We start from the raw sequence: 24,740 nt of genomic DNA, 5'->3' as shown, positions 1-24,740 counted from the left end.
TATTCAACATATTAAATGTGTTGTTTAACTCTGGTAACCACAGCTGTGACTTAGTTAACGATCTCAATAAATCCTACTTAAATCAGAGACGGAGGAAAAAATTATGCAAATGAATTCTTATCTGTTTTTCTGCCCAAGGCATATTTGATAACAGATAAAACATCTCCAAATAGTCTCTACTTAATAGTCAGGAAGCCATTTGAGGTTTTATTTGGATCAAAATCAAATACAAAGAAGAGGAGAAGCCTGCTATATTCACAAATGATTTTATTTCAGAAAGAAATTACACATTTAAAAGGAGACATAGTTAAGAGCTTACTTTCACATATGGAAGTGAATCTAGGAAAGTCAACAGTTATTAATATACAAAACCACATGATTGAAGAAGACAGTAATAGATAATGACAGATTGGGCACACCTTAGATTCATCTGCAAAACATCTTTTGTTTAAAAACAAAAAGATATTGGTCTTTAAGACAGCTCTTCAGAAACAAGTCTGTAGTTCCAAAGAACTTTAAAAATCAAACCAGTCACACCAGTCTCCACATAGGCTGTGTCACACCCATATTCATCCAGCGAGGGGGGAAACCATCCAACAATTATACCTTGCAGCTAGACAGGATGTCTTCCACTAATCTCTTGTAAACCCAGGCATCACCCTTTAGCCGCTGCCTCCTGATACCCACCACATCGGGCTTTTGAAGCTGGCATACTTCTAGTTCAAACTGCATTGTGACTTTACCAAAATCTGACTGTGTTTGACACTTCAGTGTATAGCTATGAAAAACAAGATAAGATACCAGTTAGTAGGAGCATCATGAATATTCTGTATAATATAAGAGATTTCTAAGCCTCCAGGAGGCCAGTGGAGAGAATGAACCATTATTTCACATTAAGCAATCTATTACTGCTTACAGTTTCCAAATGACTTAGCTATACCTTAGTCATGGAGCATGACTGGTGTTTTCCCAGAAGCTGAACTAGGATCTCAAGAAAGAATAAAGATGAAAGGCTTTATCATTTTCCCTTGTCCAAAGAAAAGCCCTTCGTTTAATAGCTACCCATGCCATCCATGCTCAGGAAATCTTCTGGCCTTCTTTGTGCATCTCTTTCAACAGTGTAATCTTTGAACATTAGGCCATTTCCACAATGTTCACAACAAAGGAAAGTGCAGGGAAGATTAAGGTATATTTTTGTGTGCACCTCATCAGAAAATTCTGTCTTTCATATAAATAAAGCTGAAGCTACCAACCTGTCAGAAGGGCATATGTTTTTGAGATTTTTCTAATAGTACTAAGAGGTTATGATGGTCATACTTTATGGCAGAATTATAACAGAAAGCCCATGGAGATGGTATATTCCCATGGTTGAAACACGTGGTAAATATAACTAGAACTGCAACATAACAACTCTGATGATGGAAGGGCCCAGTCCAAATGAAGCCTTAAACACATCTTAAGAAATAGGTACGTACCTGCAAAGTTAGATAAATTGAATTCATGTAAATCAATTTTTAATTAGTTTGCATATTTTAGTTTGTCTTACTAATCTCCAATAAATAATAAACAATAAGATCAATTTTAAATTTTAGTTCCCTAAATATTTATGATTAGGCAGTGTTCCACAGAAGTGTGGACAAATTACTTGTATCTGTTATGAGGTTTCACAACACATCATCCTTTTTCTTATTAATTTAGATCTGTGTTTGGGGTCTTGATCTCTTAAAAATGAGCAATCATTATCAGAAATAGGAGTACTAAAAGGAGTACCCTATAGTTAAGGTTCCAGATGGGAAGATGAAGCATAGAGCAATTCAGTCTATGGAAGAGAAAAACCAATTCTTCTGGCTTGGAAAAAGATCATAAAGGAATATACCCGAGATTAGTAACATCACACCACCAAGAAACTTAGCTTTTATTGCTCTGCTTTTTCACAAAGTAGTTAAAAACAAACAGAAAAGTTAAAAAGGAAAAAAAAAGGATCAAGGCAGAGACTTTGCAGCTGATCAGGAAGTTAGAGGAATAAATTATTGGTTAGCAGCTAGTTGGTGATCGGAAAGAGAGATTATACGCTGAGGGAAAGATTATTGAAAGCTTTCTGATATAGATTTGGCTAGAGGTTCTGGAAGCATTGCTAAAGCCCAAGCATGTGAAGAATGAGCCAGAATGAGTTATATGTGTTCTGATGACACCAAAAGAAGAAAGCCAGGGTTCAGGTAAGGAATGCTTGCCAACATTCACAGATAATGAAAAATAAAATTACTTTTGCAAAAGATTGTTTCTTAAAATCTTACTCTACATTGAATATTCTAGTTAAATATTTTGTTATATCTATTAGTGGCTCTTTTTATCTGCCTTAATAATGAAATTTTAAAGAGACATAACTGGAAATGCTTAGAAATATGAACATCTTAGGTAACGAGAAGAGGTCTTGCCATTCAGACCATGAGATCACAGCCACGGAGGCTTTGCTGGCAGCTCACTCAACAGTGGGAGAGAGTTCAGGTGAAAAAGTTTGATATTTTTTCACTGAAAACCCAGTCCTGTCCAATAGCAAGTCATAAAGGAAAGGGTTCTACATAAATCCCTAATTGGTTTGAGGTATCCCATAAATTTAGATTGCAGTTTATAAATATTATTGAAAACATCAGAGGAAAATAGAGGATTGAAAAGAAAACTGGAAGAAGTTCGGATTTTTCCTATTTTGAAAAGTTTAACTTTGGAAGTGGTGACAATATGGCGCTAGCTCATATAACACCAACGAGACTAAATTATGAACAATGACACTAGCATAAAAGCTTTTTTGATGAAAATGAGGTGGGAGAAATATTTTTTAAAAAGAGAAGTGAAGAATCAATACATGTCTTCTCAAAGTTCAAAAGACATCAAGCAATAAATGCAACAGCTTCTAAGCGTGCTTCTTACCCCTTTTGTACAAAGTCAACGTGCTTCTTTGGAAGAATAGACATTATTTCATTCAAGAGTTGATCTGGATTCACTAATCTGGTTGTAGTCACATTATAGTGAAGCTTAAAAAAGAAAAAGAAGGGGTAAGAAGTAAATCTTTACATCAACACAAAGACCATTCTACCTAATTGAGAGATCCCAAACTCATTATAGTACCAGTTCAAAGGGAAACATTTCCAGAAAAATACAGAAACAATTTCCAACAACTCTTGGTAAGCTGAAGTAAGATGGCACTGAAGAGCTTGGAGAAATAATATTCACTAGTAACTCCATCCATATCAACCTTTTTAACCTTCCATCCTCCTCTCCTACCAATCTTTTTAAAGAAATACATAAATATTAATTATTATATCTGTATGAGCTTTGCTCGTTTCTCCCTTCCCACGCTATGCTAGAGATAGTAATAGTCCTAAAATGTAAACTGTGGGAAATGAAACAAATGGCCTAGGAAATGTGGTTTGTATATATAATTGACCCTTGAACAACACAAGGGTTAGGGGCACTGACCCTCTACAATGTCAAAACTCCACATATAACTTTGGACTCCCCCAAAACTTAATAGCCTACTGCTGACCGAAAGCCTTACAGATATCATAACAGTCAATTAACACATATTCTGTATGTTATACGTATTCTTTTGTTGTTTTGTTTGGTTTTGTTTTTTAGAAAGAGGTAAGAGTGTGTGAGCATGGGCTTGGGGGAGAGAAGGGGTAGAGGGAGAGAGAGGAGAGAATCCCAGGCAGGCTCCTGCTCAGCCTGATGCGGGACTAAATCTCACGACCCCTGAGGTTCATGACCTGAGCCGAAATCAAGAGTTGGACACTTAACCAACTGAGCCACCCAGGAACCCCTATATGCATTATATATTATACCCTTACAATAAAGTAAGCTAGAGAAAAGAAAATGTTATTAAGAAAATAAGGAAGAGAAAATATATTTACAGTACTGTACTACATTTATCAATATTGTAAGTTTACATTGTATGTTTACAAGATGAATCTTCTATCATCTGTTAGTACCTACATCAACAGTCTTATATGACACAAAACACTATAGATATTATATGTATTACTAACACTAGATATCAAAAATGAAAGATGTGAAAAACAAAGTTGTATTTATTTACAGGTATAGTGATTCATGCCTTGATAACAAAGAAGCAGCAACAGGATTGCTTCATGGTAGCCTAGTATAATCAAAATGATTGCTTCACAGTAGCTTAGCCTATACACTAATGAATAAATGGTTTTACAAATTTTATAGGATACAGTAATACAGTCATATTCATAATACAGTATTAGAAACTTGTTAGATATTTTTTTAAACTACCTGCTGGTGATGATAGGCTGATAAGCAGTTTCTCCAATCTCAAGAGAAGCATACTGAACAGTAACATTCTTTGAAAGCAAAGTTATACAACAGTAAGAAAACAAATACATTATTAATTTTATATTAAGTATCACTCACCTTATGTCTAAGTAAAGACAGACAATCCACCTCTGAGTCCTGCACACGATGTTCTACATGATGAATACTTAGATAATAATGGTGACAAAAAATGTCTCATGATCCTTCTATAGCTATTAGATGTTCACACAAAGACACACACACACACAATATGTAAGTTTATTAACTGTACGGCATGATGTTGTTTACTGTTCATTAAGTGAAAATGGATCATCATAAAGGCCTTCATCCTCATCTTCATGTTGAGTAGGCTGAGAAGGAGGAGGAGGGGGAGGAGGAAGGGTTGGTCTTGCTGTCTCAGGGGTGGCAGAGGTGGAAGAGGTAGAAGGGGAGGCAGGAGGGGCAGACACACTTGGTGGAACTTTTAGAAATACATCGTAATTTCTGTCTGACTTTATGCTTTTTCATTTCTCTAAAAATGTTTCTGTACGGTGCCAATCCTCCTTCTACTATTTGCTTTAGTTTCAGTGTTCATATCATAAAAGGGTCCATGTCATAGAAGAAATCCAAAGTAGTCTTGAATAATGGAAACCCTTCGGCCAGATTGCCTAATGTCAGTGTGTTTTCTGGCGCTGCTGCTTCTACATCTTCTTCCTCATTATCTGCCACTGGTTCAGAAGCACTTACCTCCATCAACTCATCTTCTGCTCATTCTTCTGGTGTAGTGTCTATCAGCTCTTGAATTTCTCCAAGGCCCATATCTTGAAATCCTCCCCACACATATCTTTTTTTGCCATATCCACAAACTCTTTCATGATTTCCTTGCTTGGCCCTGTCGTAAATCCTGTGAAGTCATGCACAATATGTGGACCGTTTTCTCCAGCAGAAATTTATTGTTTCAGGCTTCATGGCTTTCATGATTTTTTCTGTTAAAACAATGGCATCTTCAATGATGAAATCCTTCCAGACTTTCATGACGTTCTCTTCCATAACACTGACAATCCTTTCCAGAGAGTACTGGGTGTAATGAACCTTAAAGGTCCTTATGATCCCCTTTTCCTGAGGCTGAATTAGAGACATTGTGTTTGGGGACAAGCAGACCACTTGGACACCTTCGGTGTTGAACTCATGGGGTTCCGGGTGACTCAGCAGCATTGTCCAATATCAAAAGAACTTTAAAAGGTACTCCTTTCCGGGCGCCTGGGTGGCTCAGTTGGTTAAGTGGATGCCTTCGGCTCAGGTCATGATCCCAGGGTCCTGGGATTGAGTCCTGTATTGGGCTCCCTGCTCAGCGGAGAGCCTGCTTCTCCCTCTCCCTCTGCCTGCTGCTCACCCTGCTTGTGCTCTCTCTCTCTCTCTATCTCTCTCTCTGTGTCAAATAAATAAATAAAATCTTTAAAAAAAAAAAAAAAAGGTACTCCTTTCCTGGCAAGGTACTTCTTGACTTCAGGGACAAAGCACTGATGGAATCAATCCAGAAAAAGGGTTCTCGTCCAGACCTTCTTGTACAGGCAATCTGGTGGGCATCTTTTCCCTTCAAGACTTGGGAGTTAGCAGCTATATAAAAAAGGGCAGTCCTGATCATAATCCTGACTGCATTGCACGAAACAATAGAGCTAGCCTATCCCTCCCTGCCTTAAATTCTGGTGCTCGTTTTTCTTCCTTACTAGTAAATATCTTTCGTGGCATTTTTTTCTCCCCAGAATAGGGTATTTTTGTCTGCATTAAAAACCTGTTCAGGAAGATATCCTTTTTCCTCAATGACTTCTTAATGGCATCTGGGAACCAGTATCTACTGCCTCTTGGTCGACAGAAGTTGCTTCTCCTGTGATCTTGACTTTTTTTAAACCAAGCCTCTTTCTAAAATTATCAAACCATCCTTTGCTGGCATTAAATTCTCCAACTTTAGATACTTCACCTTCCTTTTGCTTTAGGTTGTCATAATAGGACCTCATCTTTTCTCAAATCATATTAAAGTTTAGAGGTATGGCTTTCTATCTGCCTTTCAATCCTGCACCCACATAAAAGCTGCGTTTTCAATATGAGAGTAAAAAAAAAAAAGCATTTTGCAAAAAGTGCAAGATTTTTGTGCCTGTTGGCATAACTGCAGCAAGGGCTTCACGAATTTCCCCTTTTTTTTTAAACAATGGTCCTTTTACTGGATTTATTTATCTTGAAATGGTGGGTAACCGTAGCTGCAGACCTCAATCTATAGTATGACTTTTCCTTGTAATGTCATGACTTTTCTGTGCTTCTTGGGGGCACTTCCAGCATCACTAGCAGCATTTCATATGGGTCCCCTAGCGTTATTCAAGGTTTATGGCATTACACTAAAATGATGAAAAAATATGCAAGAACCGCCAGAGATCATTTTTTATTGTGATACGCAATTTACTGAAGAGACGAACTGCTCACATGGAAATGATTAGCATCACACAGTGTTTTTCATGGGATTTTATTTAACTTTATTTTTTTTAAGATTTTTTTATTTATCTGAGAGAGACAGCACAGGCGGGGGGGGGGGGCAGAGGGAGAGGAACAATCAGACTCCACCCTGAGCAGGGAGCCCAACGCAGGGCTCAATCCCAGGACCCTAAGATCACAACCTAAGCCGAAATCAAGAGATGGACATTTAACCCACCAAGCCACCCAGGTGCCCCACATCACACAGTGTTTTAAGCAGATACTCGAAACACAAGCTCACAGCAAGAGCAACAGAAGGTAGTTATGAAATTATTATAGTAATACGATATGTATTACAGGTGATTTTAATGCAATTATGATTTAATACTGCACCTTTAAGTTTGTTCACATTTCTCTCAACTGCGAATGGTGCCATGTACGGTATGTTTGTGTCCATAAGTTTTGATAAATTTTACTTTTTATAATATATTTGTTTATATCTTACAGCAGTAAATGATAAGATAGACTAATATCTACATATATCTTATGCATTCATGACATACCTTTTTCTTAATTTTTTTGATATTTCTAGGCTACGTGGTTTTTTATTTTTCCAAATTGTCGCAAATCACCCCCCAAATTTTCCTATATATTTGTTGAAAAAAATATACATATAAGTGACCCACACAGTTCAGACCCATGTTGTTCAAAGGGTCAACTGTATTTTTATTTTAGTACTTATGTATTTGTTCCAATCTGATTTGGAAAAACGTAATTAGCAGACACTAATAATATATAGTTTCTTTAAAGATAAATTCAAGGGGTGCCTGGGTGACTCAGTCGGTTGAGCGTCCGACTCTTGATTTCGGCTCAGGTCACGATCTCAAGGTTGTGAGATAGAGCCCCGCATCTGACTCCCCACTCAGCGGGGAGTCTGCTTGAAAATTCTCTCTCCTTTCTCTCTCCCTGTGCCCCCCTCAACTCACACAAATGTTCTCTCTCTACAATAAATAAATCTTTAAATAAATAATAAAAAATAAATAAACTCAAGTTTTTAAAAAGTTAGCCATCTTGGGGGCGCTTGGGTGGCTCAGTTGTTAAGCATCTGCCTTTGACTCGGGTCATGATCCCAGGGTCCTGGGATCGAGCCCCACATTGGGCTCCCTGCTCCGTGGGGAGCCTGCCTCTGCCTCTCCCTCTCCCACTCCCTCTGCCTTTTTTTTTTTTTTAAGATTTATTTATTTATTTATTTATTTATTTATTTATTTATTTATTTGACAGAGAGAGACACAGCAAGAGAGGGAACACAAGCAGGGGGAGTGGGAGAGGGAGAGGCAGGCTCCCCAGGAGCAGGGAGCCCGATGCGGGCTCCCAGGACCCTGGGATCATGACCCAAGCCGAAGGCTTAATCAACTGAGCAACCCAGGCACACCAAATCTGTTTTTTTTTTTTAAAGAGTCAGTATAAAGAAAATGCCAGATAAATAACACTGCAGATGATATGCCAATATGAAGGTGAGTTAAATGACTGGAGTTTAGGAACCCAGCTTCAAGTTATAGGACCCTCTGGGGTGCCTGGGTGGCTCAGTTGGTTAAGCGACTGCCTTCGGCTCAGGTCATGATCCTGGAGTCCCAGGATCGAGTCCCACATCAGGCTCCCTGTTCAGCAGGGAGTCTGCTTCTCCCTCTGACCCTCTTCCCTCTTGTGCTCTCTATCTCTCATTCTCTCTCTCTCAAATAAATAAATAAAATCTTTAAAAAAAAAAAAGTTATAGGACCCTCCATCTGCTGGATTCCCACCCAGGGCTGTTTCACCAAACTAAGTTGGCTTTGTCAAGATAATAAGCAGAACGCTTATAAATCACAATTTTAGTGATTCCTTTTATAAAATAAAGAATTAATCCTAATCTATTTAAATTTCAGATTTTTACAGATTGCTTCCTACAAAGAGGGCTTAACTACATATGATTTGCTCTCTTAACAACCTAGTGTTCTTTGTACCATGTACCATCATTTTAAATTTTCTGTAAGTTTATAATTTTTTAATACAAGAGGTAGGAAGAAAAAAATGAAACTAATTTCCTAAAGCAAGCTCTGCAGTTCTGCAAAAACTTAAAGCATTATAAAGAGTCAAAGATCCAAAGTTAGTCAAGTTTCCAATGTTAGGTGTATGCTAATTAGGACTGTGGTTCTACTCCACTGGGGTTAAAGTGCTCAACATGGATAGAAACAATGCTACTCAACACTGGAGCGCCTTTTATAATAGAGCATTTCATGTTCATCTCACAGAGACAGCTTTGTTTACACACCCCAGCTCTGTGAAATTGCCAGGGTAGAAATTATCTCGTTTTTACAAATAAGGAAATTGAGGCAGTCAAGGATAAAATGACTTATCCAAGCTACACAGTATGAAGCTGAGGCTAGAACCCAGGTCTTTTCATTCCCAACCTATATCCTGAAAGTATTAGAGAATACATGGAAAGCCAACTAACATGGTAGTTCCTACTGGAAAATGCATTCAGTTTCCAAACAATTTACATAGGTGAACACTTTTAGCATATTATCCATCAGTATTTGATACTGCTTAGTCTCTCAATAATGTATATGATTGGACATGTTTCCTTAATTTTATCTAATGTTTTTCAGAGAAATGACACTATGGTTTTCTTAATCCCAATGTCAGGGTTTGAAATATTTCATAACTGTCTCCATCTAGAGAAATCTTAGAACAAAAGGACAGTGCAAAACTTCTCAGTGCATTATACAAGTTCAACAAGGCAACAAATATTAATGGAGAAATCCTATCTTCTTCCACTTTAACCAGGACATAAATGAACATTCTCCCCTGAAACACGCTTCTGCCCAACAGCTCATCATTTTCCTTCCCTAAACCTGCCCAGATTTGCTCTCAATGAGAGTCTCAGTGCAAAAACTAAACACAGACCCACTCCCCAAACCACAGGGAACATTGCCATCTTCTCTGCCCTCCTTCACGCCCCACACCTCTTGGGACATGTTCTTCTTACAGCACAGAGCAACATCCCTGCCTGTCTTCACTGCCACTATATGAGATCCTCAATGACATGGGCTGTGTCTTATTCATATCTTTACCTCTTACTTCCCCCAAACAAACATGTTATTCATTAGATGTCTGAAGGAATGCTGAGAGAATCCAAGAGAGTAAGAAGTATTTTATATCCACTAATAACTTCTTTTTCCTTTCCTTTACCAATATTTACCATATTGTCCACACCACTGACACATTAAGCCTTTTAAAGCATAACAGGACTATCAAATAAGGTCCAAATCTCTTAGGCCTGTGAGGACCTCTCGGCCTACCTTCCCAGTCTGCTGCTCACTATTTTCTTCACATACACCACATTCAAAGTTCAAATTCACTTCCCATGCATTGAAATATTTTTTGAGGGCCTACAAAGGTATCCATGTGTCAGGGACTCTCCTACTGCCAGAGATATGACAATTAAGCTCAAGTCCCCATCCTCAAGGCAGCTCTCAGTTCCTCATCTCTGCCCCATGCTTCCCCACCTCCATGTTGCCTCTGTGATTAATCGCTCTGAGTATTTTAATTATAGTTATTTGCTCCTTAAAAGGAGCAAGTATATATAATTTACCTCTGCACTCTCAAACCCCATTGCATCAAAATGCATAAAATAAAAAATAATCAATTCATTCATTCAGTACTTCTCTTAGAAAAAAAAAAGTCCAGTTAGCAGTCAGCTTCAGAAATCCATATTAAAGAATTCCAGTCCACTTACCTTTAGTCTTCTTGGCCCATCTTTGGCAGAGCCCTTCCTTTTGCTCCTGGTAAGCACAGTGATAACCTTATCCAATCCCCTTTCAAGGCTCCCAAACACTTTGGTTCCTTTTCTCTTTGGAGTATCCTCTACATGTGCTTGGTTGAGATCCAGTTCCACAGAGCGACATCTTAAAAAAAAAAAAAAATCCATGAGTAAAGCTGGGCCTCCTGCCAGTTGGGGCCCTCAAAGGCCACTCGAGCATGCCAAGGCCGGACCACCTCACTCCCCAGGGAGTACAAAAGCCATCTCCCACTGGAACGTAGTCATCACTCCTCCCCTCGGCCAACTGCCACTTGGCAAAATTATTTTTCCCCTAGCCTTTTTTTTTAAAGTCAATATACAGAAAAGTTGAGTGAATAGTATAGCAAACAACCATATATCCTCTTAGATTCAATAGTTGTTAATATCTTGCCACATTTGCTTTCTCTACGTATATAGATAAGTAAATAACATTAAATATATGTGCATCTTTGCTGAACCATCTGAAAGTAACCTGCCTGAAGATATCATGAGACTTCACTCTGAAACACTTCAGCATACATAATCAATGAATAAGGACCTTTTCTATATAACCAAAACACCAACATGACATCAAGAAAATTAATAATAATGCCATAGTACTGTCTAATATCTAGTTTATGGTCTAATTTCCCCATCTGTCCTCAAAATGGATACTGCTTTAAAAAAAAAATAGCTATAAAAGACAAGGAAGGGTCACCAATGCTGCAGAACTGTCCATACAAGAGGAATGAGTTTTCTCTGAAACACTCGTTGGTATCTTTACTATTTGAGTAACTGCTCTCTGTTAGTGGATATCTATATTCTACTGGCAGAAGCATAGGAAGAGATGGGCCTCAGAAAGGGTACTATGTGGCTGGGGCCAGCGCCACTGTCTTCCCTGCCTGCCATATGGTAAGGTGCCAGTCCTACTCCCGAGGAGTTTCAGAATTCTACCCTATGAGGAAGGCAGCAGCAATGGCTCCAGGAATGGACACAGACCATCGTCATTCAGCTAGACATTCCTACAGTCTCCAACATAATTTATACAATGGTTTGTTACCTTAATGGGGTTTATCATACATGAAAAAAGGAAATCAGGTTACATATACTGAAGATCAAAGAACCTAAAAAACAGAACACTTACCGCCTCTCAGGGCTAATGACACCTATCATTAACTTCTCTGTTCCTGCTGAATTTGTTGGCATTTTAATTGGGGTTTCTTTCAGGCATTGGTTTCTGGCTATTAGAAAAACAAGAAACACAAACCACATGCAGGTGACATACTACAGTTTCAAAACTTCTATCAATAACACATACATCACTTATTCATTGACTCAGAAATACTGTAATCACTTGGCCAGTGCTGTTAAGGCTCTAATTATTTAAAGAAATGTTTCCATGTGATTTATAATAAAAACAAAATCATTTTACTTTGCATGTGTAGCTCCTTTTTCCTTCACTGCAAAACTGAGGCCATCCTTAAAATTATTATTATAAATATTATATGACAAATTTAAATAGATCATATAAATACAGATTTTATGACTACTGATTCTCCTTTCTATAAATAAGTCGATCTGTATTTATACAAGAATCCAATTTATGCTTTTAAGTGAAACAGTATTGAGAGGTGTTAATTCAATTCCTAGTCCTACTCAACTCCTGTTAGGCAAAGAGAACAGTCCCTGTGAAGTCTTGACAAAAGTTATTAAACAGCTGTGAGCTTTGGTTATTTTTATATTCCCTATTCTAGAATTTTGTGTTTGATTCTACTAGGGTGTTTGTATCCAGTTCGTGACAAATTCGCAATAACAAATCTGGCTACCACTGATTAGTTAACTTTTTGTTCATGATCTAAAAGTTACATGCCCTTTAGAAGTAATAACTTTATAATACGTATAGGATATCAAGTTTTTAAAAAGACATTAGAGGTGTTGTTTTGTTTATGACTTATTCAGCACTGTTTTTACTGGTTCTACAAGAATAAGAAAATAAGATCACTCATGGATATCTCTGAAAATAGTTTTCATCTTTGTACACAAAGAGTATCTACTACTACACACATTCTTTGACAAATTGTCACTAACTGGATTGTACAAGATTCAGTAAAGTGATTACTGCTAATATCAAAAATGACTCAGAGTCAAAGTCAAATGCAAAGCACGAATGGAAGCTACCAATTGGGGCTTCAACCACTAGCTTCCACAGGTGGCTCTTATGTTTAAAGAAAAATAACCAGGGGCGCCTAGGTGGCTCAGTCGGTTAAGCATTTGCCTTGGGCTATGGTGAGGATCCCAGGGTCCTTGGGATCAAGCCCCACACCCTACTCCCTGCTCAGCGGGAAGTCTGCTTCTCCCTCTGTCCCTCCCCCTGCTCATGCTCTCACTCTCTCAAATAAATAAATTCTTTAAAAATAAAATAAAGAGGGGCGCCTGGGTGGCTCAGTTGGTTAAGCAACTGCCTTGGGCTCAGGTCATGATCCTGGAGTCCCGGGACCGAGTCCCACATCAGGCTCCTTGCTCAGCAGGGAGTCTGCTTCTCCCTCTGACCCTCCCCCCTCTCATGTACTCTCTCTCTCTCTCTCTCATTCTGTCTCAAATAAATAAATAAAAAATCTTTAAAAAAAATAAATAAAAAAAATAAAAATAAAATAAAGAAAAAGAGCCAATAATTCCTTTTGACCAACACAATCTTTCTCACAGGGGCAAGATACGCAAACTGATGACACTTTAACACTATAAATTCCAAACTATCCATATGTCAAAACCTTCAGAATTACATAAAAAGTTAAAAAACACAGAGGCTCCTGGGTGGCTCAGTCAGTTGGGCAGCCAACTTGATTTCAGCTCAGGTCATGATCTCGGGGTCCTGGGATTGAGCCCCATGTCAAGCTCGGTGCTCAGCAAGGAGTCTATTGAGGATTCTCTCTCGCCCTCTGCCCCTTCCCCCACCACACGCGTGTGCATACACACACACACGCACACTCACACTCTCTCTCTAAAAAATAAATGAATAAATCCTTAAAAATTTTTTTGAAGTTAAAACACACACACACACAGTAACAGAAGGGATTATAAGCATCAAAGTCTTAAAAAAAAAAAAAAAAGCCCTCAATGAGCCGAAGTCCACTTATCTCCCTACCCAACTCCCTGACTCACATAGGATGTTGTAGCTATATTAACAAATAACAGAAGAGAAATAACCCCATTAAGAAAAACTGCAGTAGCAGCTACAACAAGGTGCCACTATATCCAGACTTATCTCCCCTCATAACAACCCCAGGCAGCCACAAAGGCTTATCACACCAAACTAGCCTCACAATTCTGGGGAAAGTATTGTTTGAGTTGATGAACGAGAGAATGCCATTAACATAAAAATAGAACTTCCAGTAAATATTCTGACAAAGTTTTTCATACTATCTGTATAAGAAATAGAGCTCTGGAACTGGCTATCAGGCCCACTAGTAAACGGGAAGCACAATGGCAGGATGTGATTTAGCAGCAGTTCACATGGCAATGTTTCAGAATTTCGGTTCATGAGGCTCTTAACATAAAGGCTCCTAGGTGGCTCAGTAAGTTAAGCCTCTGACTCTTGATTTCAGCCCAGGTCATGATCTCAGGCTAAGCGTGGAGCCTGCTTGAGAGTCTCTCTCTCCTTCTCCCTCTGCCTCTCCCCACTCACCCGTGGGCTCAAGCTCTTTCTCTCAAAAAAAAAAAAAAAAAAAAAAAAGTATATCACAATTGCTGGAAAAAAAGCCAAAAATGTTTAGGGGTCATTTTAAAAAGTGACATAGACTATATATCTTGGTAAATAAAACCCCTCAGGCTCTGGGGGACCTGAGTGGCTCAGTCCTTAAGCGTCTGCCTTCAGTTCAGGTCATGATCCTGGTGTCCTGTGATCGAGCACCGCATCGGGCTCCCTGCTCGGCGGGAAGCCTGCTTCTCCCTCTCCCACTCCCCCTGCTTGTGTTCCCGCTCTCGCTGTGTCTGTCTCTGTCAAATAAATAAATAAGATCTTGAAAAAAATAAAATAAAATAAAATAAAAAATAAAACCCCTCTAATTTATTAATTCCTTCATTCAACAGATATGACCCTACCATACACAATGCATTGGGCACCTACGATATACCAGACAATAAACATGGCCCCTACTACGTACTATACAATGTTGCAATGAACATGGCAGACAGAATTTCTACTCTCATAACACTTACTGCCTTATCCAGATGAGACCCAGTACTAGAAAAAGGGGTTCAGTTCTAAGCACTGTGTTTTAAGAGGCATGTTAACAAAATAGAATGTGCTCAAATGAGGCCAGCAAGAAAACACTGAGGTGTCATAAAGGAAACAGCTTACATAATTGGAGCTGACAAGGAAACCAAGGGCAATGAGAAAGTTGTAATATCCGGACACAGATCTAGATATCCAGAAGGACATCACAGGTCTCGCCTGTCTGCTGGGATATGGGCATGAGCAGGATCAGATACCAGAACTGGAGATCTATATGAGTAAGAAGGGCTTAGCAGAGACTTTAGCTTTAGCCATGATAAGTGGGGGCAAAGGAGAAAGCAAAGTCTAAACCTGGATATATGACCTTGGGCAAATCACTTGTCTGAGTCTCAGGTTCTTCGGCTGTGAAAAAGGCAGGTGGATGAAATGAGCTCTAACTTGCCTTTTGGCTTTGATATTCTATGATGCTAAAATTCAACTCTATATATGTGAAAAAGAGAAAAAAATATCACTTAAGAAAAATTAGAAATTGACTAATATGCTTTCATTTCAGCCAATGCAAATAACATACGATAAAAAAGCAGAAATTTCTGAGAGCAATGCTAATCATTTCTGACCTGTTATGTTTATTTAGATGGTAAGAAGAATGGAATTTAAAGTATTTTACCACTGATTAGTCCACATAGCAAATACCTTTTGAGGGTGCAGTGTAATGATTTGGTGTAGAGAGTATTTCTCTCTTATACTGGTTCTTATTAACTGGAGTCTTTGGCTCAGGAAATACAAAGCAGTCATCATCCTTTACAGCTGACTTAGGCGTATATACATTCTCTTTGTTCTTTAATTTATTAGCAGATGCTCTGCATAATACTGGAGTTAATGATTTAGATTCCAGACCATTTGATTCTGTCCAATGCTTGGCAAACTGGAAAAAAAAGTTCCTGGATAAAGCACACTGACGAAGAAGAAAAGTCAATTTCTCTACAACATGCTTTAATCATTTGCAAATTACCTTGCACCATTTTTATTAAAATGAAATACTCTCAAAAGGATATTATTGGCAATATCAGGAAATTTGAAAATGGAATATTCAGTTCTCTTTAGTACATGTAGATCACTTTAGTCTGTTCTATTGACAGATCATTTCAACATGTTTCAGGTTAAATGTTAAACATACCCAGATCTCAGGCAATACTGAGAATGGCCACAAATAAATCCTAAAAATTGTTTCCCATGTTTAGATTGCCATGGTTTGTCTCAAGATGTACCAAAAAATAAAAGCTTAGTCAATGATTAGAGCAGAAAAAGCATGTTAAAATACTCTAAAAGAAATGTCGGATACTGGGGCGCCTGGGTGGCTCAGTCGTTAAGCGTCTGCCTTCGGCTCAGGTCATGATCCCAGGGTTCTGGGATTGAGCCCTGCATCGGGCTCCCTGCTTGACGGGAAGCCTGCTTCTCCCTCTCTACTCTCCCCGCTTGTGTTCCCTCTCTCACTGTCTCTCTCTCTGTCAAATAAATAAATAAAATCTTTAAAAAAAAAAAAAGAAATGTTGGGTACAAAATATTTATTAATCCTTTTGAATTTATGGTTGAACTTGCCATAAAAGTAAGGAAAATGCTCAGAGTCCGAATAGAAAAGAGGAGCAGGAATCCAGAGATGTAATGAAGGCTGAAACTGTCCACTGCTCTAAGGGCATCTACCTACTATCTTGGAAAACTGACAGCATGGGTTTCAACAACCATGGAAGCCCTAGACCTAGAACCAAAGCTCTCAAGAAGAGCCAGAAGGGGCTTTCACTAAAAATGAAAGGGTGAATTAAATATAAATCTGCCTTGGAAAGGAGTTTGGTGCAAAAATGTGTCTGTCCTGACCTTAGCTCTAGAGAAGCAAAAGTCTCCTTTAATAATTTGTAATTTCATATAGGTTTGGTAACAAAATTCATACTACCTGCATGGTCCTACCTGCATTCAAGGAAAATATAATCCCTAGCTCTTAAAAAACCATTCCAGGGAATAAAAAAGGAACACATCCCAATTCATTTTAAAAGACTAATATAATCACAATATCAAAATCAGATAAGATTAATACAAAATGGGATGGAATGCAAGAAAAGGAGAAGAAAGGGCGCCTGGGTGGCTCAGCTGGTTAAGCAACTGCCTTCGGCTCAGGTCATGATCTTGGAGTCCCGGGATCGAGTCCCGCATCGAGTCCCGCATCGGGCTCCCTGCTCAGCAGGGAGTCTGCTTCTCCCTCTGACCCTCTTCCCTCTCATGCTCTCTATCTCTCATTCTCTAATAAATAAATAAAATCTTAAAAAAAAAAAAGAAAAGGAGAAGAAAGCCTTTCACTCATTATTCTACATTGTTCTATGTTGTTTGAATGTTTTGCAGGATGAATGTATCCATGTATTACTTTTGTAATAATAAAATTAAAATTTTCAGAAGAAAAAAAGTTATAGGACAATTTCATCTAAGAACATAAAAGCAAAAATCCTAAACAAATTTTAGCAAACTAAGCCCAGCAATGTGTTAAAAAAATAGTAAACTGGGCTTATCTAAAGAACAAGACAGATCAGTTGCTTCTTTGAGTTGGGGGGATAAGGAGTTGCCTGCAAAGAAGCATGAGGGAATTTGGGAGGGGCAATAGAACTGTTCTTGATTTTGATGGTGGTTACATGACTGTATGTATTTGTCAAAACACACAGAATTGTACACTAAAATGGTGAATAATTAACTACATGCAAGCTATACCTCATTTTTGGAATGGGAGGGTGGGAAGGAAAGGGCGGGGAAGGAGGGGAAGACAGGGAAGGGGAAGAGTGGAAGGAGGGGAAGGTGGGGAAGGAGGGGAAGGTGGGGAAGGAGGGGAAGGAGGAGAAGGGGAAGAGGGGAAGGCGGGGAAGGAGGGGAAGGAGGGGAAGGGGAAGAGGAGAAGGAGGGGAAGGCGGGGAAGGAGGGGAAGGAGGGGAAGGTGGGGAAGGAGGGGAAGGGGAAGGAGGGGAAGGGCAAGAGGGGAAGGAGGGGAAGGCGGGGAAGGAGGGGAAGGAGGAGAAGGAAGAGGGGAAGGAGGGGAAGGCAGGGAAGGAGGGGAAGGGGAAGAGGGGAAGGCGGGGAAGGAGGGGAAGGAGGGGAAGGTAGGGAAGGAGGGGAAGGGGAAGAGGGGAAGGCGGGGAAGGAGGGGAAGGAGGGGAAGGTAGGGAAGGAGGGGAAGGGGAAGAGGGGAAGGCGGGGAAGGAGGGGAAGGGGAAGAGGGGAAGGAGGGGAAGGAGGGGAAGGCAGGGAAGGAGGGGAAGGAGGGGAAGGAGGGGAAGGAGGGGAAGGAAGGGAAGGCGTGGAAGGAGGGGAAGGGGAAGAGGGGAAGAGAAAAAGGACAAGAAAAGTGAAACGAGGAGGAGTAAAGTGCTCCAAAATGGAATCTTGGCTTTCTTCAACTTGGAAATAACTGGCTTCTCTTTCATTCATATTCCAACAATCTCTCATTAATGTTTTCAATGGAATTAGGAATTCAGTAGATTTGCAAGCACATACACAATACTGCATATTACATGGAGCTACTACACATACTCACATTAGAGTCTAGATGTTTTTAAAACTAAGACAACATACACTGCTTTAAATAGTAATACAAATAGGGGCGCCTGGGCAGCTCAGTCGTTAAGCGTCTGCCTTCAGCTCAGGTCATGGTCCCAGGGTCCTGGGATCGAGCCCCGCATCGGGCTTCCATCGGGCTTCCTGCTCGGCGGGAAGCCTGCTTCTCCCTCTCCCACTCCCCCTGCTTGTGTGCCCTCTCTCACTGTGTCTCTCTCTGTCAAATAAATAAAAATAAAATCTTTAAAAAATAATAATAATAATACAAATAACCAACCTGTGGTGTTTGAGGAGTGGCCACACCTGTTGATGAACTGTCTCCACACCAGTCATAGTCTATCAACCCAGCCACATAGTTTTCATCACTTGTTGTCATATCTTCTAGACTCAGATTCTTTGACTATTGAAAAATAGAAAAACTTAGAGACAACACCATCATGATTTAATTTTTAAAAGAGTATGTTTGAAGCACAGGCAAGGTCCTGGAAGCAGAAACAAAGCAGAAATAGTATATTGAAGGAGCTCACCATCCAGGACAGAAAATAGGAAGTCCAAAATGCTAATACAAATTACTACATAGGAGAATCTCTTGACTCTCAAACAACGTGTCTTGGAACATTTTTACATTATATGCCATACTATTTAGCTTATTATTATCAGATAATCACTATAACACCAGACAACAAATAAAAAGCTCTGACGGGGCGCCTGGGTGGCTCAGTCTGTTAAGCATCTGACTCTTGATTTCGGCTCAGGTCCTGATCTCAGGATCCTGGGATCAAGACCTGCACTGGGCTCCTCACTCAGCGGGAGTCTGCTCTGGGATTCTCTCTCTCTCCCTTTTCCTCTGCCCCTCCCCACTTCAAATAAAAAAATCTTTAAAAAAAAAAAAAGCTCTGACAAAGTAGAAAACAGAAGGGAAACCTGACTTCGAAATATAGGTTTCTTCATTGTAAGTACATACAGAATACGCAGCAATTTCTCCTAAGAATAAACTAGCTTTATGAAACATCTCCTGGGGACAGGATATTTGGGGTCCTGTGCTAACAATACCACTAGAGTTAGTTATCTTCCCTCATTCTTCCCCCTCTACAAACTAAGGGTATACTAGACACACCCTAAATCCTAAGTCTATGGAGTATAATCGGATGTTTTTATTTCTCCCTCCTTCCGTTCCCCTCAACATCGAGTTTAGCTGGCCAATTTTACTTGAATTCTTCATCTCTCATCATTTACTTTCCAGCCCCACTGCTGTTGCTCTAATTCATGAACACATCTTCTCAGACCTGAACTATTCAAACAGACGGTATGGTCTGTGCCACCAATGTTTCCACCCTCTCAGCCAGAAATGACAGAGTTCTCCAATTATCATGAACTAGAACTACCTACATGCAGTGCTAGGTGGAGAAAAATTACTAAAGTTAAATCTAGGTTCAGTGAGGAAAAGAACAGTGTTGTATGAATGATGGCTGTCATGGGCACTGCAGAAGGGAGTAACAGCACACACATCCCTAACTGAACAAATCTGGATAAATTTTCCTAAATTACAATCATGTAAGTGACTTATCCTATCTTGTTCAAAAATCAATGGCTCCCATATCTATAGCATAAAGTCTAACCCTTCTGACATGACATTTCAAGGTTCTCTACAATCTAGATCTCACCTACCCCCAGCTCACTGCCTCCCTCTCTTCCTCTCACTTTTTCCCTACTTGACCTCTCCATCTTAACCAAAGTCTAATGACTGCCAACAGAATGTATCAAACACATTTAGGTGCCTGAGATTTTGCTAATTCATTTATCCTGCCCTGAATAATGTGTTCCTTCTTTTCCATTTTTTTCTAGACTTGACTATAGATCCAGTTTGGGTCACCTATGGTGATCACTCCCTTCCTAAAGCCACTAGAGCACACCTCTAGCCCCTTGTTGGCACCAATCATCTATTATTCCAATGTAGTGCTATCGTTATGTATGTCTTGCCTCAACTTAACTGTTATAGAGCAAGCATGGGCCTGAAAATGCTAATGATATGTTGTTGATGTAGTCTTTTTGTTTTTTTTAAGATTTTATTTATTTATTTGACAGAGAGACAGTGAGAGAGGGAACACAAGCAGGGGGAGTGGGCGAGGGAGAAGCAGGATTCCCGCCGAGCAGGGAGCCCGATGTGGGACTCGATTCCAGGACGCTGGGATAATGACCTGAGCCGAAGGCAGACGCTTAACGACTGAGCAACTCAGGCACCCGATGATGTAGTCTTTTATGATTCTTGGATCAGACTATATTATTGTTTCACTGAAAATGTCATCTATTGATTAATAATAGTTCAGGATTACCTACCTTCTCATAAACAACACCCCAGAGAAAAGGGATGATTCTATCAAGGGGGAGAAGAGTACAAAGGAACCTTGTTTCAAGCTTCATTGATTAGCACAAAATCAGAAAACAATCCCAAATTTTATTTCTGCTCCATTTTTTGTCATTAAAATGTCTACCTATCATAAAAATTGATTAAATAACATAAATACCCAAATAATTACAAGATCAGGGTCAAAGTTCATTAGTTGAAAAGAAGAATAAGGGGTGCCTGGGTGGCTCAGTCAGTTAAGTGTCTGCCTTCAGCTCAGGTCATGATCCCAGGGTCCTGGGATCGAGCCCCGCATTGGGCTCCCCACTCAGCGGGAATCTGCTTCTCCCTCTCCCTCTGCCCCTCACCCTGCTTGTACTTTCTCTCTCTCTCACTTGCACTCTCTCTAATAAATAAAATCTTAAAAAAAAAAGAGAGAGAGAAGATTAAGTATCTTCCCAGATCTTTTCCATTTCAATACTTCATAAATGTTATAAAAGCAGATAAATTGAGATCAGGCCAGTCCAAATATAAGAAAATTCAATGGCTCAAGAAAATGTCTCAGGCCTGTTAACTAAGGTATCATAAATGTAAAAATTTAGCCAAAGTTTATTAATAAAGTTTATTATAATTTAATGTGCATAATTTATATAATTTAAGATTAAAATTTATTATAAATACAGACATCTAATTCCTTTCTGAAACCACCTTGATCAGAAAAAGAGTTCATGATTTTGTGTCCTCCTGGACCTAAAGGTATTCACTTCAGTTTAGGGTCTGGCAATGTGGGCAGGACGAGTGACAGGACAACTCATGAAGTCCATGGGTAAAAGATCTGTCGGGGTATGGGGTATTCACCAATCCAATAAAACTCTCCAAGAACAGGCTAGAAAACCAACTCAGGAATGACATTATCTCACTTCCAAGATTCCTTTCCATGACAGCTACTGACACTTTTAGTGCTTAGTTTGATCAAGAGATCAACTAGGGAGGGAAGAAGCGACTGGCAGGGTCTTGGAAGAACATAAAATCCCCTATATCTGCAGCACGATTGACAAGTGCCAAAAAGAGATCTAAATGAAGTAGTAAAGGTATTCAGGGGGGTCGGAGGGAGATTCAAAACAAGATCATGAAAAAGATGGCTTTTTTTTTTTTAAGATTTTATTTATTTATATTTAACTGACAGAGAGAGAGCTAGAGAAAGAACACAAGCAGGGGGCGTGGGAGAGGGAAAAGCAGGCTTCCCGCCAAGCAGGAAGCCCGATGCGGAGCTCGATCCCAGAACCCTGGGATCATGACCTGCGCCGAAGGCAGCCGTTTAACCAACTGAGCCACCCAGGCGCCCCAAGATGGCTTTTTTTAACAGAGGTTTGAGACCTAAAGAAATAAAATCACCTCATCTACATAGTCATTTGGGCTGTACTGGATTCTGTAAAGACAGCTAACTACCTCTCTCTGAGAATAATAAAAGGACAATTTCCTAGTGCTAGAATAACTTAAATTGCAACCTAAATTAATCAAAGGGAAGACTTATTGCATTACAAAGTTCCACACCCAGCCAGCAAAGGATTCGGAAGGCAGAATTTTAGATAACAAAGAATCAGACAGAAGACAGAGACTGATGTGAACTCTTAGGAATGACATGGTGCTTCCAAAAATGTAAAGCTTCTCTACCATTCTAAATGTTCAAGACAAAGAAAAATGAGACAAAGAAGACAAAAATAGAAAAAAATTATATGGTCACAACAAACTCATACAGGGAATTTGAGTTACATGAGCTCAAAACAAACCTAAACAATCAACATAAATGAGTATCAAAATATTCATTAAAATATTTCATGTTGGGGTGCCTGGGTGGCTCAGTCAGTTAAGCGTCTGCCTCCAGCTCAGGTCATGATCCCAGGGTCCTGGGATCGAGCCCTGCATCAGGCTCCCTGCTCCGAGGGAAGCCTGCTTCTCCCTCTCCCTCTGCCTGTTGCTCCCCCCGCTTGTGCTCTCTCTCTGTCAAATAAATAAAATCATTAAAAAAAATAAAATATTTCATGTCATATAAAGTATAATATATCCTCTTTCAGAAATCTGAGTCCTAACAATATTTAAAATTTTTATCCACAACCCAAAAATATGGTATCTTTTAAAAGTACTTGAATATACGTAAATTATATAAATAAGCATACTAAAAAAGACTGGAAAGACACAGTCAAAAAAAACCCATAAGCAGTAGGTTCATAGATAAGTTCTATTTTCCTTTGGCTTACCTGTGGCTTAAAATTTTTCTGCAACAATCAGAAATTACTTTTGTGAAAAACAGAGGGGAGGAGAGGATTATTTCAATGCCATGTTTACATTCAAATTTTTAGAGTTCAAGTTCAGAATTTCCCATTTTCCTCACCAAAAATATTTTATTTATTTATTTATTTAAATTTTATCTCCCCCTCCAAAAAATTTAAATCATAAAATGTCTTGCCTCTGGCTCCTTGATACCAGTGGTGTATCCACTCATGAATGGAGCAGCACAAGGCAAGAGCCGTAGGTGTTTGGGGCGCCTGCATGGCTCAGTCCATTTAGTGTATGACTCTTGGTTTCAGCTCAGGTCATGATCTCATGGGCTGTGAGATGGATCCCTGTGTTGGGCTCCATGCTCAGCAGGGAGTCTGCTTAAGGATTCTCTCCCTCTGCCCCTCCCACCATGCGTTCTCTCTCACTCTCTCTATATATATACAATAAATAAATTTAAGAAAAGATCCTCCCTCTCCCTCTGCACCCCCTCTTAAAAAAAAAAAAAAGAGTAGTAGGTGTTCACACAAAAAGTCCTAACATTTCTCTCCCGCTGTCTGCAGCTTCCCCTGCTTGTGCTTTCTCTGTCTCTATCAAATAAATAAATAAAATCTTTAAAAAAAAAAAAATTTTTAAATTTACCTTGATGTTTGTGAATGGGGTGGTATTGGCTAGTCCACAGGAAAAAGAAGTAAGTCTTAAACGAGCTGGTTTTCCCCGAGCCTTCTTGGCTAGAAGCAGAAGATAGGTAGCAGTAAGGTGATCATACTGCCACTGGAAAAAAGAAAATCAAGTTGTTTAGAAGACTAAAGTTGTTTTTAGAAATAACGTTTTATTTTACATTAATTTTTTTCCATTCAGGAAAAAAAAAAGCAATCCCCTGTACCAACTCTCTCTCTCTCTCTCTCACACACAGTTTCTACTCCTCAGAGGGGACCACTTTTAAATACTTTTAGCTATTTCTTCTATGTTTCTCCATTGCTTATACAGCTTTAAATTTTTTTTCAGCTTCAGATAATATCTATGAATTTCCTAGTATGGAAAATAAGGATTTAGCTCTACTACAACTCCTTCCTGCCCCACACATTCTTCCTCTCCCCCACACATACTATACTTTTATCACAATTTTTAGCTAAATCAGTATTTACACTATTATGATTATGTAAATTAGTTCACAACTCAATAGGGGTAATGTTCAAAATATTTCATTGGTGCCCTGATTCTATGCAATTAGAACAGAGGCTGAGAGGTGAGTAGGGTCCTGGGGCATCCCTACCATGAAAATTATTCCACTTTTAATCACTGGGTCCCAGGGGAGACTGGAGGAAGGTGCCCAGGGGACCTAAGGGAGGTAATGGACAACAGGGAGGGCACTCAGAGTAGGCGTTCTTTACTAATGAGTAGATAAATATTCTAATATCTTTTTTTTAAGACATTTATTTATTTGAGAGAGAGAATGAGATACAGAGAGCATGAGAGGGGGGAGGGTCAGAAGGAGAAGCAGACTCCCTGCTGAGCAGGGAGCCGATGCGGGACTCGATCCCGGAACTCCAGGATCATGACCTGAGCCGAAGGCAGTCGCTTAACCAACTGAGCCACCCAGGCACCCCATAAATATTCTAATATCTTAACAACCAGTATGGAACTGCAGCTAAACCACGTGGGATACTACCCTTGCATTTCCTTCTTTTGTATCTTGGTTTTTC

General features: G+C 39.5%; 1 protein-coding gene across 1 annotated transcript in view; it reads right to left on the bottom strand.

Annotated features, from left to right (window-relative positions):
* Positions 1 to 296: 296 nt before the first annotated feature.
* The window catches only part of MELK (maternal embryonic leucine zipper kinase), an 88,583-nt gene continuing 64,139 nt past the window's right edge, over positions 297 to 24,740 (bottom strand). The window contains exons 12-18 of the mRNA XM_028108745.2: positions 23,677 to 23,808; positions 18,691 to 18,813; positions 15,519 to 15,750; positions 11,739 to 11,835; positions 10,553 to 10,721; positions 2,926 to 3,029; positions 297 to 778 (exon numbers count right to left, since the gene is read on the bottom strand). Of these exons, the coding sequence (XP_027964546.1) occupies positions 601 to 778; positions 2,926 to 3,029; positions 10,553 to 10,721; positions 11,739 to 11,835; positions 15,519 to 15,750; positions 18,691 to 18,813; positions 23,677 to 23,808 (1,035 nt within the window). The 3' untranslated portion in view covers positions 297 to 600. The remainder of the gene's footprint in view (positions 779 to 2,925; positions 3,030 to 10,552; positions 10,722 to 11,738; positions 11,836 to 15,518; positions 15,751 to 18,690; positions 18,814 to 23,676; positions 23,809 to 24,740) is intronic.

The sequence above is a fragment of the Eumetopias jubatus genome, unplaced genomic scaffold (assembly GCF_037043125.1).
Source record: "Eumetopias jubatus isolate StellerSeaLion01/CBP00866 unplaced genomic scaffold, mEumJub1_p1.0 scaffold_15, whole genome shotgun sequence".
NCBI lineage: Eukaryota > Metazoa > Chordata > Mammalia > Carnivora > Otariidae > Eumetopias > Eumetopias jubatus.
Note: the sequence above shows the minus strand (reverse complement) of the source record. Positions and strands in the feature narration are given on the sequence as shown.